At 38.3% G+C, this 16,367-nt stretch overlaps 1 protein-coding gene across 4 annotated transcripts in view; it reads left to right on the plus strand.

Moving 5' to 3' along the window:
* The window catches only part of c11.1 (maestro heat like repeat family protein c11.1), a 1,259,325-nt gene that overhangs the window by 410,881 nt on the left and 832,077 nt on the right, over nt 1-16,367 (plus strand). For all 4 annotated transcript variants that reach the window (XM_090383553.1, XM_090383554.1, XM_090383556.1 and 1 more), the window contains exon 16: nt 8,471-8,653. In XM_090383553.1, coding sequence (XP_090239679.1) covers nt 8,471-8,653 — 183 coding nt within the window. The remainder of the gene's footprint in view (nt 1-8,470; nt 8,654-16,367) is intronic.

Raw genomic sequence — 16,367 nt, forward strand, 5'->3', positions numbered from 1 at the left:
GATAGGGAGTCAGAAATGGTTATGGGTCACACATGGGAACGAATCCCATCTAAGTTTGCTGTTCATCTGATGCACAGGGGTTCAAAGGCATTTGCAGCAGAGCTGTGAGTGTCATAGTTGAATTAGGTCTGGTGATGTCACAGTTCTCAGGACAGTTAGATGTTCTCTAGAAGGAAAGGTGTCTGATTGATTTCAGGTCTCGTGTGGGAGCAGGTCCCGTCCAAGGTTGCTGTCCATCCGATGTATTGGAGTTTTTGTCCTAGTCCTCCATTGTGTGAACTTATATTCATTGAAGTGCGAGTTTTGCAGGGGCCCAGTCGGTGGGAGGTTATTGGTAAGTGCCAGTTTGTTGCTAGATCTCTCGGATGTTGAAGAGGTACTTTTTTTTCTTTTTTTTTTCCTTTTTCTGTGGTGATGTGGTCGAAGGCCTGTATAGCAGTTCAAGATGGGTGATAGGTAGGCCATTGTTGTATGGGGAGAAAAATTTTTTACGGTGGCTGCAGCAGAGGCAGTGCCAGAAGGGTCCTGCACCTCACGAAGAGCTCCTGTGCAAAGTGGGTAAGAGCTTTTTAGTGGTGTTTGGATTGTAGCACTAGGTGTTCTTGATTTTTGAGCGAAAAGTGATTATTTGTGATGAGGATACATTGGAGGTCCTCATATAACACATTGCTCACTATAGTGTATAGTGTGTTCATGTCTAACGGCACTAGGGGTTTCCCCCATCTCCGTGTTGCTTTCATTGTGGGTGTAACATTCACTCTAAAGGCCAGAGATTTAAAAGTGTATGGATACTGTGAGTGTAGTGTTGTGTATCGTTGTTCTTCTAGCCATTAGCCACTAGACCCCTGCTGGGGCCCAACATTGTCCACACTATGCCTCGTGGAGGCAGACCAGGTACACTAGTATTGAAATATTTACTCTGGCAGGTCCTGCCACCTAATATCCTGAGATTTCAGTGGCTAGGACCTAAAAAAAATATATATATATATATATATATATATATATATATATATATACGCAAATAGTTAAAAATACAGTGTGTCCCCCCCTTACAATTGGTTCACTGTACAATCAAATCACGTCACGACGAACTCAACATAGTAAAGTACCATTCACTATACAATGTGCAGTAAGCGCCGGTCATTGTGATCACGTTTGTGAATTGAATTTTAATTCTATTAAACAGCGATTCTAATTAGTGAAAATAGGAGGAATATTATCCACATGCTATAAAAGCAAAGATATATTAAGCAGAAATTTACCCGTTATTACCTTACCAATTAAAAAATATGTGAAAATCGGAAGAACATACGTGTTAATCGGAATAATTAATACGTACTGTAATATGTACTCAGCAGTGATTCTTCATGCATTAAGAATCTGCAGATAAATGAACCACTAGGTGGCAGTGATCACAGTGTGCTGAAGTGGGATTTACTGAAAGAGGTAACTACCATTAGGGGTAAAGGGAAGGGTTATTGCTTCCGTAAAGGCGACTACGATGGACTGAGACAGTATTTAAATTCTATACAGTGGGACCAACTGATGATGTTACCAACAGCAAATTCAAAATGGGAAGCATTCAAAGAACTTATCTTGGAAGCTACTAGGCTTTACATACCAACTAAGAAATATTGTTCAAGGTTTAGGCCAAAATGGATGTCAGATGAACTAATGAGGCATATGGCAGAGAAGAAAAATGCATGGGATACTTACAAATTAACACATGACACAGAAGCCTATGATAGATACAAGTTGATATGCAACCAAGTTACAAAGGAGGTTAGGCAGGCGAAGGCAGATTACGAGAAATCCTTGGCAAGGGATGCAAAGAAAAACAGCAAAGAGTTCTTTACTTATGTAAACTCCAGAAGGAAGGGGATGAATCAGATTGGTCCACTTGATATTGATGGGTCAACTGTTGATGATCCTGCTCAGGTAGCTAACAAACTAAATGAATATTTTGCATCGACATTCACACATGAGGAGTTATTCAGCAAGGGGAATGCCAGAGGTGTATTCAACTCTAGCAGTAAGCTACAGAATCTTGAAATAACTGGGAGTAAAGTGGAGGAGAAACTGTTGAAGATAAACACAAGAAAGGCACCCGGGGTGGATGGGATCTATCCAGTTATATTAAAGGAGGCAGCAAAGGAAGTAAGCAAACCCTTAGCCATAATTATGAGAGCTTCCTTGGACTCAGGGGAGGTACCCATAGACTGGAAATGTGCAAATGTGACCCCAATTCACAAAGGAGGATCAAAGGCTGACACAAGTAATTATAGACCTGTGAGCTTAACTTCTGTTCCAGGAAAATTAATGGAGGCACTGGTTAAAGAAGCACTGCAGGATCATTTAGACAAGACTTCAGTTATAGCTCAGACACAGCATGGTTTTGTTAAGGGGAAGTCTTGCCTGACCAACTTGATTGGATACTATGATGCAGTCACAAAAGAACTGGATGCAGGGAATAACTTTGATATTATATACTTGGATCTTAGAAAGGCTTTTGATACTGTTGCACATGGAAGACTGCTACACAAATTGGAGCAGTGTGACATTGGAGGCAAATTGCTGCTATGGATAAAGGGGTGGTTGAGGGGGAGAAGACAGAGAGTAGTAATCAATGGACACTGCTCATCGTGGACTAATGTTATTAGTGGAGTCCCTCAGGGCTCAGTGTTGGGTCCATTATTGTTTTCTGTATTTATAAATGATATTGATGATGGTATATCAAGCTTAATGTCCAAGTTTGCAGACGATACAAAGGTTGGCAGGGTTGTCAAGGACACTACTGACACTATGCTGCTGCAACAGGATCTGGAAAGGTTGAGCAGATGGGCTGAGACGTGGCAAATGAAGTTTAACATTGACAAATGTAAAGTACTACACATGGGAAACAGCAACCCCAGAGCAACGTATCAACTCTGTGGTACTACACTGACAGTGGTAGAGAATGAAAGGGACTTGGGGGTGATTGTGCAGGCAGATATGAAGTTCTCTGAGCAGTGCAGACGGGCTGCAAGAGTAGCTCATGGAGTATTGTCAATGATATACAGGAATTTTTCCAGCAGGGATAAGGAGGTGATTATTCCATTGTATAAGGCAATGGTCAGGCCACACCTAGAGTACTGTATACAGGTCTGGAGGCCTCATTTCAAGAAGGATGTAGAGCTGCTGGAACGAGTACAGAGAAGGGCAACAAGATTAGTGAATGGAACAAAGGGGTGCTCTTACGAAGAAAGGCTTAAGTTTTGCAAATTACAGTGTCTGGAGACTAGGCACCAGCGAGGTGATCTGATAGAGGTGTATAAAGCCTTGAATGGTTTAAGCATGCTCAATGCTGATGGGATTCTTCCTCTAGCTCAGAAAAATCACCTGAGAGGGCATAAATTCAAATTGAGGAAAGACAGATGTAGGATAGACGTGCGGAAATTTGCCTTTAGCCAGCAGGTGGTTGGTTGGTGGAACAGACTGCCATCCCTTGTGGTGGAGGTTGATAGCCTAAATAAGTTTAAGGCTCAGCTGGACAGGTATTTTGAACAAACAGAGGGGTGAAGTGGAAGTGGGTTTTTTTTTTTTTTTTTTTTTTTGGCTGATGCTGCATAAGCTTGCTTTCTTGCATCAAATGCCTCTACTAATGCTAATGTACATACGAACTAGTTGACATTTCTGTTCACTGACATTATTATTATTATTAATAGCCATATGGTGCAAGGAAGTCTGAGGCTTATGCTGCACCAGGAAAAAAAAAGTTTCCGAGTTACCTGAGAGAGAGAGAGAGAGAGAGAGAGAGAGAGAGTCAAAAGAAGAAGGGAATCACCAAGAAAGAGAAGAATGATGATATCCAGCTTAGGACCCTGGTTGTGCCAAGCCCATACTCACCAGATGTGAACCCCTGGTGAGCAAGGATATGAGGGGATGGAAAATACCGTCCCCTTCCCCTGCCGTGGGAGAGGGGAAAGGATAGGACCATGCAAGGGAGCATGGTTTGAGAGCCAAGATGGCCAGCAGCAAGCTGCAGTTGGTCTTCAGTGGTATTGATGTTCCCATTTGGGATATCACTCATGGGACCAGGTCCCATCCAGTTTAGTCAAGTCAGTTCTTGTCCTTTATTAAGTAGGTTCAGTTGTTATTCCTGGTTTTCATGTATAGGGTTCAGTTGTGCTCCATTACAGCGAGCACTCATCTTGCGAAGAGCTCTTGGACATAGCAGGAGAAAGCCAAGTACTCTTGTTTTGTATCCAGTATGTTGTGTTCCCATCCTCTAGGACAATATATGATCTTTGTTATTAGGACGTTGCAGAGGTCGTCATAAAGCTGGCAATCATACATTAGATGTTGCCAGCTCTCCAGACCACCGCAAACACAGGTAGGGTCCTCTTCAATTCCCAAAAGGAAAAGTTTGGCATTGATGGCGCTATGTCCGGTGAGAGGGTATGCCGCATGGAGTCCAGGTGAGAACCACGTTGGGAACTTAGGGTAGACCCTGCTGACATCAGATATAAACTTTCTGGTTATCTCCCCTGTATGGGAGTTTGTCCATCTGTTTTGCCACACCTGCAGCAGGTGAGCATAGAGCCTCTTCTTTTCAGCCGTGAGGTTATTTTCTGGGTCAGTTGTATGTCCGAGACAAGTCCTTGAGGTGCCCTTTGCCAGGTGGTAAAGTAATCCTTTTTCCCACAATCTCCAGGTCAAGGGGGAGAACTCCGGTCAGGACCTGTAAAGCATGGGTGCTCACCATGCTGCAGGCACAAGAAGTAAATAGTAGAATCGATCTTTGGGTTGAGTCAATGATACGTCGGTTGACTGCAGTAGTAGCCTTGTGATACCATACGCCAGAGGCATATGTGATAATAGGTATGAATATGGCTTTTTAGAAGATATGTAGCATACGCCGGCCAAGGCTCCAGTCCCTTAGAGCCACCCTAGCAATGAGGGTAGCATATTTCCTAATCTTGGTTCGAATGTTTTGTAGGTGGTCTTTGAACATTGCTCACTAATGAGAGATTCTTCCCTACCATCAAAGGATTCATGCTTGCCATCCAAGACCAGGTAATAACACAAGGAACTACAGGAAATATATTGCCGTGGATCCCAGAGCAACAGATAATACATCTGTGATGCCACCTGGCCACAGAAACAATTCAGCACATCACCACAGAATTCAGTGTGGTCACCCAGACGGAGTACACACTCAGACATGACTTGGTTGCTGGGATAATACATCAGTAGCTAACCCAGACATACTAGTTGATTAAAGAAAGTGTACCATATTACAAGTACGAACCTCAGGTTGTACTACACATCCCACTCACAAACTGTACTGGAACCATGACATAATAATGGACACAACAGACCAGACATAACCATCATCAAAAAGAAGGAAATGGCTACCTACCTGATTGACATACTGCTGCTACACTGTAGCAGCAATCTCCAGATAATAATAATAATAGTAACCATATGCAACCAACCACTCCATTTACTTGTTACCAGCACCTGTTACGGAGAGGGAAAAATCCCATAAAAGGTGTAAAAGTTATATTGTTGTTGGTGATGATGGTTTATTAGGAGTATCCACAACTATGGCCATAGTGCGCCAATAAAAGTTATATAATAACAACATTCGGGCACAGTAAATTTTGCCATTGAGGAGTGTTATTGCAGACAGTAAAATTTTGCATGCTTATATATTGTTACTTTAGTTTATGGGTTCATAAATTTTATTTCATCAAGGAAGTCTTGGTTGCTGCTTCTGTGGTTTCTTAAGAGTCTAAGTTCCTGGCTGGATTGGATTGTGAAATCTGTTCACTCTCATCAAACCACTGGTGGGCCGAACAGACTTCACAATCCAATCCAGCCAGGAACTCATACAGTGCTTAAGAAACTGCAGCATCAGTGACTAAGAAATCCTTGTCTCTTACAATGGCACTGCTTTATACACCTGCATCTCCATCTCCATCTCGTGTGCTATCGACAGTGTCTGCATTCGACTTGAACGTGACCACACCTTATGTGATAGGACAGAGCTTTCCATAACAAACATCTGTGAAGGAATACAGCTATGTCTGAACAATTCCATTTTCATGTTTGAGAACACCATATATAAGCAAACCCATGGCCTAGCCATGGGCTCACCCATCAGTCCTCACCTGGCAAACCTGGTCATGGAGAAATTTTAAACCGAATTCCTTACTAACTTTCTCATCCCCTTCACCCTCTGGCACAGATATGTGAACAATGAACAACATCCTCACCGTTCTTCCCCGAGGCTCCGAGATGACATTTCTAACCTATCTTAACAGCAAATTGCCTTTTTAAAAATTCAACATAGAAACCAAGAAAGACTATGCCCTGCCGTTTTTAGATATTTGGTTAAAGAGAGAGAATTCATATGTCACAACATTCAGTCCTTTGGAAACCTACCTGTGCCGGACAATACCAACTACCATTCCTTTCACACTGGCACGCGATGTAACAGCATTACCCATACACTAATTAACAGGACTTGGAAACATTGCTCCAATGAAACAGGCATTCACAGTGAAATACAAAGGGTCAAATCTGACCTCATAAAATGTGGCTATCCCGAACAAACCCTCAATTACTGGAAACTGCATTCATCACGCTTACACAATATCAGAAATTCTTCATCCGTCAACCTGACACGTACAGTTTTGCAGGCATCGCCTGTCTTTCGTTTTACCTTACATTATCACAGGACATTTCTAGATTCTTATGTAGCTATAACAAACACCTGAAAAAAACTGCAATCCATTTACCCCCCCCCTCTAAAAACACTGATATGACCTCTGAAGTGGAGTGGTATTATTTACCATGTACCCTGCTGGGACTGTGATGCAAGCTATTTGGCAAAGTCATTTGGAAGACCGTCTGAGGGATGACCATATTACCATCATTAAAGGAGCTAACTTTACCCACTCTCCATTAGGTGCATACTGTTGGCAGGAGGGACATGAAATCCTACCCAATGACACAAAAATAATAGGCTCTTCATTTAATTTTATCTGCTGTTAGTTAGAATCGGCAGTGAGACTGCATTCTACAGAGACTGCGGTACCAGCATATACCCCATCTTTGAGCCTCTCATACTTTGCAAAGTCAGCAGTCGCTATCGCTGATTATCTACCTCAATCCTCTCCCACCCCCCTCTCTAGGCTACTCTCCTCTACTCCCTTGTCACCATTCTGTGACCTTGAATGTTGACGTACTTGACAGTCAACCCACACACTTAAAACAAACCACTGCTTTCTAATGCTCAGTCAGTTGATAAAGGCTAAATACAATTCTATATATCTGTTCAGTAGAATACCATATTATTTGGTAAGTTAATGTAAAATTAGTGATTTAATTACACCAGATCCAAAATGAAGTTTATAGAAACTTTGACTACTCCTCCATCCATAGGCAGGTTGATTCAAAGTGATGAAATCTTTTATTAAATTACACGTGAAACTGGGAAACCCTTTCTTTCTGGAACAAAATTGCATGGCACATCTCCCTCATGTAATACCAGAACAAAATCAGGATCAGTTCCTTTAACAGAATTCATTCTCCGGATAGATTTTTCCCTTATCCATTCCATAACTTCATAATAAGCTAAAGATTTAAGTATCATTTTGTGTCCCTGCAAATAATAATAAGAATAATATTTCACAAGCCTCTCTCTTGTCTTCCTAAAATTTAACTTTTTATCTAGCCTCCTGAATCATTTATAAGTTTTCAGCTGTGTTATCTTTAAGTGTACCTTTATTATTATTAACTCTTTTATAACTGTTTCTGTGTGTTGCTCAAAAATGTTCATCTTTTCTTTACTGTTGAAATCTATGAATGTTATATGATACTTCTGTTTGTTTATGTAATTAATTTGCTGTTTTTCCTCTCTCTCTATATATATATATATATATATATATATATATATATATATATATATATATGTATATATATATATATATATATATATATATGTTTAGCATGTAAATACCTTTGGTCTGGAGATGCTTGTTTGTATAGAGATGGATGTTTGATCTTGAATAACTATAATTTTTTTTTTGTAATATTAAATGTATCAGTTTTCATGAGTGAAATTAGAAAAATAAAAGTGAAAAAAAAAAAAAAAAAAAAAAAAGGGATATTATGTGAATAACCACATAATATCCCTCATTGAATGTGGATTAGTCTCATCATAATACTTTAAAACATAGTATAGTGTTCCTTTGTCTTAAATTATCTTTGAAATATATATATATATATATTATATTGTCTAGAAGCAAATATATATATATTTGTCTGGTTAGTAATGTATTTTGGATTACAAAGGTGATGCTAAATAGATAACTAAATTTGATTAATTGTAGATGCATTTAAATTTTTTATTAATTTTGAAACTTAATATTAAATTTAATATTTCTTTTAATATGTGGTATTATTTCATTTCTCTTTTTAGCAAACATTCCAAAACCTCCTGCATTACTAGGAAGATTACTTGTGCTTTTAGGACATCCACTTAAAAGCAGAAAGAGGGGAATCTCCATTCTGCATTTAATGAAATCTATAGTTCCTCTTATTGATAAAAGTTTAATGGCACTTTGGGATTCAGAAATTCCACGACTTATTCAGCAATTAGAGTGTATGCAGTTTTATTTGAAATAAATGACTTGGTTTGTTTAATTTAGAAAAATCTTTGGTTCTTAATTGTAGTATAAGATCATTTGATAAATTAATTTTGTTTTTAAAATCTAATGAAAATACTCTAGCTATAAATTTTCTTTTCTCCATTTTTCAGTTATATAATTAATATATTAGAAAAATGGAGGGGGAAAATCTTATTTTTAGTCACATGTGCTTCCGTGATTAGGATTGCATGAGCATTTTCCTTCTTTATTGTGAAATCACTGGATCTTATTTCAATTTCTGGTTTATGGAATAACAGTTAGTCACTGATTTTTCTAGTAATAACTATTTGTCTTAGGTATAACTTGCTCTTTCTCTGACAAGCATGACTTTTGTGAAAAAAGATTTTATCAAAAGTTATATAAAATAAGAATACATATTCTTAATATACCATGGTGAACTGACAGATTGTCTGTTAGTTAACTTCTCTGCATGTAACTAATAGCTTTTAATTAATACAGTGTATAGTTGCCTTTCTGTGTCATTGATTATAAGTTACTGTTTTAAATGTAAGCCTCAAATACATGGTATTATTATTATTATTAGCCATATGGTGCAAGGAAGCCTGAGGCTTATGTTGCACCAGCCAAAAAAAAGAAATTTCTAAACTACTCCGAGAGAGAGAGAGAGAGAGAGAGAGAGAGAGAGAGAGAGAGAGAGAGAGAGAGAGAGAGAGAGAGATAAAATAGAATCACCAAGGAAGAGAAGAATGATGATATCCAGCTCAGGACCTTGACCTTGTGTGTGCCAAGCCCATACTCACCAGATGTGTGCCCCTGGGGTTAAATATACAGGGTGTCTCAAAAATATTAGTACAAACGTTTAGGGGAGGTAGGTAACATCTAAAGGAATGTGAATCGCATAGGAACCCATAACCGGAAACGTCACCGTAAGTCGGCACTGTTCATCAGTTTGCGAGAGGGAAAATTTCTGGTTTACTCATTCAAGCAGTAGTCGCCGCATGAAGAGCATGCATCGATGTATGAACTGTGAGCTGGCAGACATGCACCTAGTGTATGGATTAGCAGAGGGCCCACACGGTGTGGGCCCCCATGCGGCACAACATCGCTTCACAATAAATGTGTGGGTAGGTATGGTCGTTGACTGCTTAGTTGGCCCATACCTGTTACCATCCTGCATGAACTCCGCTAAATATCGGATCTTTCTTGAACAAGTTCTACCAGGGTTACTTGACGATGTTTCAGAAAATGTGAGACGCAACATTTGGTTTCAACATGATGGGGCACCTGCCCATTATGGAACGTGTGTTCGTGACCATTTGAACAGGCGTTTTGGGCATCGATGGATTGGCCATGGTGGACCCGTTGCTTGGCCCCACACTCACCTGATTTATCGAGCTTTGATTTCTTTCTGTGGGGGCCCTCAAATCTATCATGTATGAATTGCCTGTGGAGATGGAAATGGATCTCGTGGCGAGACTCGTCTGCGCTGCTGCCACTGCCAAAGAAACCCCAGGTTTGTTCGACCGTGTCTGCCAGTCCATGCTTTGTCGATGTCACGCATGCATCACGTTTCATGGTGGAACCTTCGAGCATCTGTTGTAACATCATGAAATACATCCATCTCGTACTCCATTGTTAATATTATGTCAAATAAATGTTTACCACTAATTACTGTCTTGTATCATTTCTGCTTCTTGTGCCTCTGCTAATACTTTCCCGTGACGTTTCCGGTTATGGGTTCCTATGTGATTCACATTCCTTTAGATGTTACCTACCTCCTGTAATCGTTTGTACCAATATTTTTGAGACACCCTGTATGTTCAAATGACATACAATTATTATTATTATTATTAACTATGTGGTGAAAGGAAGCATGAGGCTTATGCTGCACCAGCCAAAAAAAAAAAAAAATTCCCGAGTTACCCCGAGAGAGAGAGAGAGAGAGAGAGAGAGAGAGAGAGAGAGAGAGAGAGAGAGAGAGAGAGAGAGAGAGAGAGAGAGAGAGAGAGAGAGGTAGAAGGAAATCACCAAGAAAGAGAAGAATGATGATATCCAGCTCAGGACCCTGGGTGTGCCGATCCCATACTCACCAGATGTTGAGCCCCTGGGGATAATTTATTGAGTGTCTGACTGCCACAAATTTCAGAACTATCAAACTCTGAAAGGATCATGGGTTCAGCAATATAACTGAGAAAAGAAGAAACATCAAAGGAATTTTGCCATGAAACATTTTGCCACATTTAAATTAAAAAAGGAAAAAAAATTCAGAGCCCAAACTGTAAAAAAAATGTTGGCTGTTTCTTTGGGATTTTGCATGTTATCCATACTAAATATTTGGAAAAAAAGAACAATTCAGTCTGGAACATTATGTTCTTCTTCCAGTCACATGTCTCCCTGAGGAGCTGTTGTAGCCACCAATAAATTCCTCCAACTGCATCAATCATGTGCTATACCAGCAGCATTGAAAAATGTCATGCCCAAAAGTTTACTGATCCCATTCTTCCACCTAGTTGCAGGTTTCCCTCTACACCTCTTTTTCTTGATTTTTCCTTCCATTACATGTATCCAAATTGGTGCTATGAAGAAGAATTTTAGGCCTGCCAATTTTATTCGTTACGCACTCATTTGTTCTTCGATCAAGGTAAGAAATACGTGGTATTCTCCTGTAACACCACATTTCAAATCCTTCAATTTTCTTCCTCTCAACTCTCTTTAGATTCCATCCTTCACATCCATAAGTGGCAACTAGAAAAATTAATGAATCAATGATTCTCAGTTTCATCTTTAGGGGACGATCTCTCCATAATTTTGTCAGATCAGTGGCCAACATTTTAGCAATTTCCTGTCATCTCTTTACATTGTTTGAGCAGTAACCTTTTTATTTATTCTTGACCCTAAGTAATCAAATTCATCAACTTAATCAACAACTTGCCCATTAACCTTCACTTTACTGGAACTGTGATTATCATCAATCACCATAATTTTAGTTTTACACACATTCGATCCTTTTTTTCTCACTTGCTTCACATGCTCTCCTCAGAGTTTCTTTAAGATGATCCTCGGAATTGCAAATTAGCACAGTATCATCTGCATAACAAAGGTTGTTTATCTTCATTCCTCCAATTTTTATGCCAGTCTCTAAATCTTCCAAAGCTTCATGCATAATATCTTCGGAATGAAGATTAAAAAGGTGAGATGACAAAGTACAGCCCTGCCTGATACCATTACCGATTTTGAAAAAGTCCATATTTCTTACATTGGTTCTCACATTACCTTCCTGTTTCTGGTACAGTAGCTTAATCAGCTGATTTATGGCAATTGGGAATCCCATAATAGTCATAGTTTCTCATGTTGATCATAATCAAATGCTTTTGAATAATCTATAAAACACAAAACAATGGGAACATTGAATTCTTTGCATTTTTCAATAATCAGTCATAGACTTAAGAAGATTTGATCTCTGGTTCCTCTGCCCCTTCTGAAACTGCTTGCTCTTCTGCCATTTCTTCTTCAAGTTTTCTTCAAATTCTGTTTAATATGATTTCAAGAAGAATCTTGCTAGTGTGAAAAATTAGGCTAATAGTCCTGTAATTTGAGCAAATTTTCAGATCTCCTTTTTTTGGTAAGGGAATGAAAATTGATTTCTTTTAATCTGATGGCCACCATCCCATTTCCCAAATCTTTACAATAATTTAATGAAAAAATCTCGGTGCCCTTCACACCTTTGGCTTTGATCAGGTCTGCTGGAATTTCATCAATTCCAGGTGACTAGCCATACGTCAGTTCTCTAATGGCTTTTTCGACTTCTTCCTTCGATGGAACTGATTCATGATCACACTCTTGAAAATGGGGCGGAAGATCATAAATGTCAGCAGGTACTCTGAAGAGCTGTTCATAGTATGCTTTCCAGTTTCCTTTAATTGCATTCTCCTCTGTTAAAATTTTCCTCTTGGAGTCCTTAATTACATTAAGTTTGGGATGGAACTTTTGTCTTAAGGCCTTAATAACATCATACATCCTCTTAGGGTTGTTTTGTTTGTTGTGGTATTCAATCTCTTTACACTGTCAATTAATATAATCCTCTTTGTCCTTGCTTAAAACAGCGTTTGATGATTTTGCTCATTTCCTGATACTCTGTTTCCATGTACACCCTGGGCTTTCGCAATTCTTCTTCTTTCCTCAATTAGTTTAAAAGTGGCCTCTGTAATCCATGGCTTCCTGATCTTTGACATTTCTCTAATGTATCTATTTGCTGAATCCTTAATAATGCTTTTTGTATTTTTACATATTTTCTTAGACAGCATATCATCATCTAGTTCTAATAGAGGTTAAAAACGATTGGCTGTTTCAAGTATATAATCATTTGGAATATTTTCTACATCTAATCCTCTAGTGAAACCCCATATTCATGACCTTTTTCAGCTTCAGCTTGAGAATGATGTGTAGTAGCTGATGATCACTGCCACAATCTGCTCCATGAAGTGTCTTTGCTGTGATTATGCTGGAATGCCACCTTTGCTGAATAAGTATGTATTCAATCTGATTCCTTGTTTTATTATCAGGAGATTTCCATGTGTAGAACCTTCTCTGGTGTTGCTGAAAGCAGGTGCTACATATGACATTTCAGATGACAAAATTCAATTAAACTTATCCCATTCTAGTGCAAAACCAAACCTACCACATTCCAGACTAGAAGAAACTGTCTTGTCTACTTTTGCATCGAAATCACCCATGAGTACAAAAACATCCTTTTTTGGGACCAGATCAAGGGTTGCTTGGAGATTTTCATAATAAACATCCATATCACCATCTGTGGATGTTGATGTTGGAGCATATGCAACTAAAGTTGTGAGACTTACTGGTTGGCTCTGAAGTCTAACCGTCATCATTCTAACCTTTAATTGGATTGTATCCAAGAAGAGACCTTGAACATTCCTTATTCAAAATGTTCACCATGTTCTTTTACTTTTTCACTTCCAGAAAAAACAACCAAAAACCCATTTCCAGTTTTGAAATGACCTTGTCTTGTCCATATGACTTCGGTTGCTCCTAAAATGTCAATTTTGTACCTATTCGTTTCATTGATGACCATGTCCATCTTGCCCTCTTTTAAACTTTTTACATTCCATGTGGCCACATTTACCCTCTTCTTCCTTAAATTTAATTTCGCTGGGGGCATCCGAGATCAGGTTAACAGCAGTTTTTGGAGTTGTTTTTGTTATGATCTCTGTAGCATCAGATATTATGGTGGTATGCCATTGCTATACAACAGACCGATTTTGAAAGGGGCCAGCTTTAATCATAGGAAGAGTCATTGTGTATTCCACAAGATGCTCGGGAAGAGAAAGGCGACTACAGCAGAACCCTGCTTAGTGCAGAAGACTGATTACAACTGGCTTTCACCTGGTTTCCAGAGGTCATCATTCATACATACATACATATATATATATATATATATATATATATATATATATATATGCAGTCGATCTCATTAATATAAAGTTCAAGGGACCTAAATTTTCATGTTTTATAATAACGAGGTTTGCAGAAATGTGGTCCCCAAAGGTGTCAAAATTTTATTGTTTTTTTTTTTTTTTTTTTGTATATACTGTATATCTAAGAATAATAATAATATAAAAAATAAATTAATTTTAATTAATAAAATAAAATAATAAAAATAAAAGCCTTGTCTAACAATACATTTTGTTTATTTTATTAATTAACAAATTTTAACAAAATTTTATTTTAAAAACATTAAAACTTTATTTTAAAAACAAATAAAACAAAATTTTATTTTGTTTTATTTCTTTATAGCCTAAGTAGCTTATGTGCCATTAAACCCCTACAACAAAAACAACATTTTTTTTTTTCTGTAAGATAAACTAAGAAAAAAAGCAATTAACAGATATGAAAATATTGTACAGTATACATTTTTATATATACAGTATTTTCCTATCACACTAAAAATAATTACAATCTTAATATAAAACAAGACATACAAACCATTAACTTTTTAATAAATTAATCTAATTTAAAGAAAGAATCCAATGTTGTTTGCACAGTTTTTGTCTTATGTGCATTTTTAACTACAGCACAGAGATTATCAAATGCAATAGTTTTTTTTTTTTTTTTTTATATAAACCCCAAACACAAGAGGTGTTAGAACCTATAGTACTTAGTACCGTGCTTGGGTTGGAGGTTGTGAAGATGAAAGAAGATATTTGTTGACATTGGACTTGAACTTCTCTAGATTGTAATTTTCAGGAAATACGTATGAAGGAAGGTTGATCTAAAAAACGGCAGTTGAATGAATAAACGAGGAAGATGAAAAGTTGGTTCTGTGAGTTTGAAGTTGGACAGTAAATGGATGTTGGCTGGTGGCGGCACGTGTTCGGACTGTTTTGAAAGAGAGAGCAGGAATTATAGAAGCTAATTTAGAAGAACAGTGCCCATGGAAGTATCTGTAGAAGAGGCATGCAGTAGAAACAGTACGTCTATGAGACAGCGAGTGCAGAGACTCTGTTAGAGATGAGTCATTAATTAACCTAACTGCCCTCTTCCGAATGGAATCAAGAAGCCTGAGAGAGGTTTTAGGGGCACCACCCCAGATGTGGAACAATATTCCATGGTAGGGCAGATTTGCAATTTATACAGAGTGAGCAGCTGTTTGGAAGAAAAGTAACACTGAGAGTGAAAGAGAAAACCAAGTTTTTTAGAGGCAGAAGAAGCAATATTTGTAATGTGCTTGTGCCAAGACAGATTAGAAGTCAGGGTAATCCCCAAAAGAGATATATCATTTTGCCTAGAAATCGGAGTGTCACTAAAGACAAGCATAGTAGGAGAAGAATCCTTTTTGCAAGATATAAGACAAGACTGAGTTTTAGAAGGGTTGAAATCAACTAAGTTGTCTTTGCCCCACTAGAGAATTACCTGAAGATTGGCATTTAAGGAATTGGTAGCAGATTTTGAAGAAGTTGAAGTTGATTGAGCAGGACAAGGTTTCTCAAAATGGAAAGTGGAATGTAATGTGCTATCATCGGCAAAACTATGGATAGGATTTCCAGTCAATGGAAGAAGGTCATTAATATTCAAGTGAAAAAGAGTGGGGGAAAGAACTGAACCTTGGGGGACACCGGCATTAGTGGAGAAGTCAGAAGACAGAGAGTCATCTACCATCACCCTCAGTGAGCGATCAGAGAGAAAACTGGATAACCAATTACTAAAAACAGTTGGCAAACCATAAGATGGAAGCTTGTTTAGAAGACACGATCGACAGCTTTTGAGATGTCAAAAGCAACTACTTGTGTTTCACCGAACCTTTCCATTGAATTAGTCCATAAATGGGTAACATAAGCCAGAATATCACCAGTGGACCGACACTGACAGAATCCATACTTGCCATCGTTGATCAGACAGAAGGTTTATAGGTAGTTTAAAATTTGGCGGTTAATTGATTTCTCCATTTAAAAAGAGTAGAAGTAATTGCAATGGGACGATAATTGGATGGGAGGGATTTGTCACCCTTTTTAGGAACTGGCTGGATATGAGCAAATTTCCAAGCAGAAGGAAAAAACCTTTGGAATAAGAAAGTGAAAAAAGACGGCAAAGAATAGGAGTAAGTTCAGGAGCACAGGTTTTGAGAACAAGTGGAGAAATACCATCGGGACCTGGAGCTTTCTTAGTATCAAGATTCGTCAAAATCCTTCT

This window comes from Mastigoproctus giganteus, chromosome 10, assembly GCF_048544385.1.
Source record: "Mastigoproctus giganteus isolate SK-2022 chromosome 10, ASM4854438v1, whole genome shotgun sequence".
NCBI lineage: Eukaryota > Metazoa > Arthropoda > Arachnida > Uropygi > Thelyphonidae > Mastigoproctus > Mastigoproctus giganteus.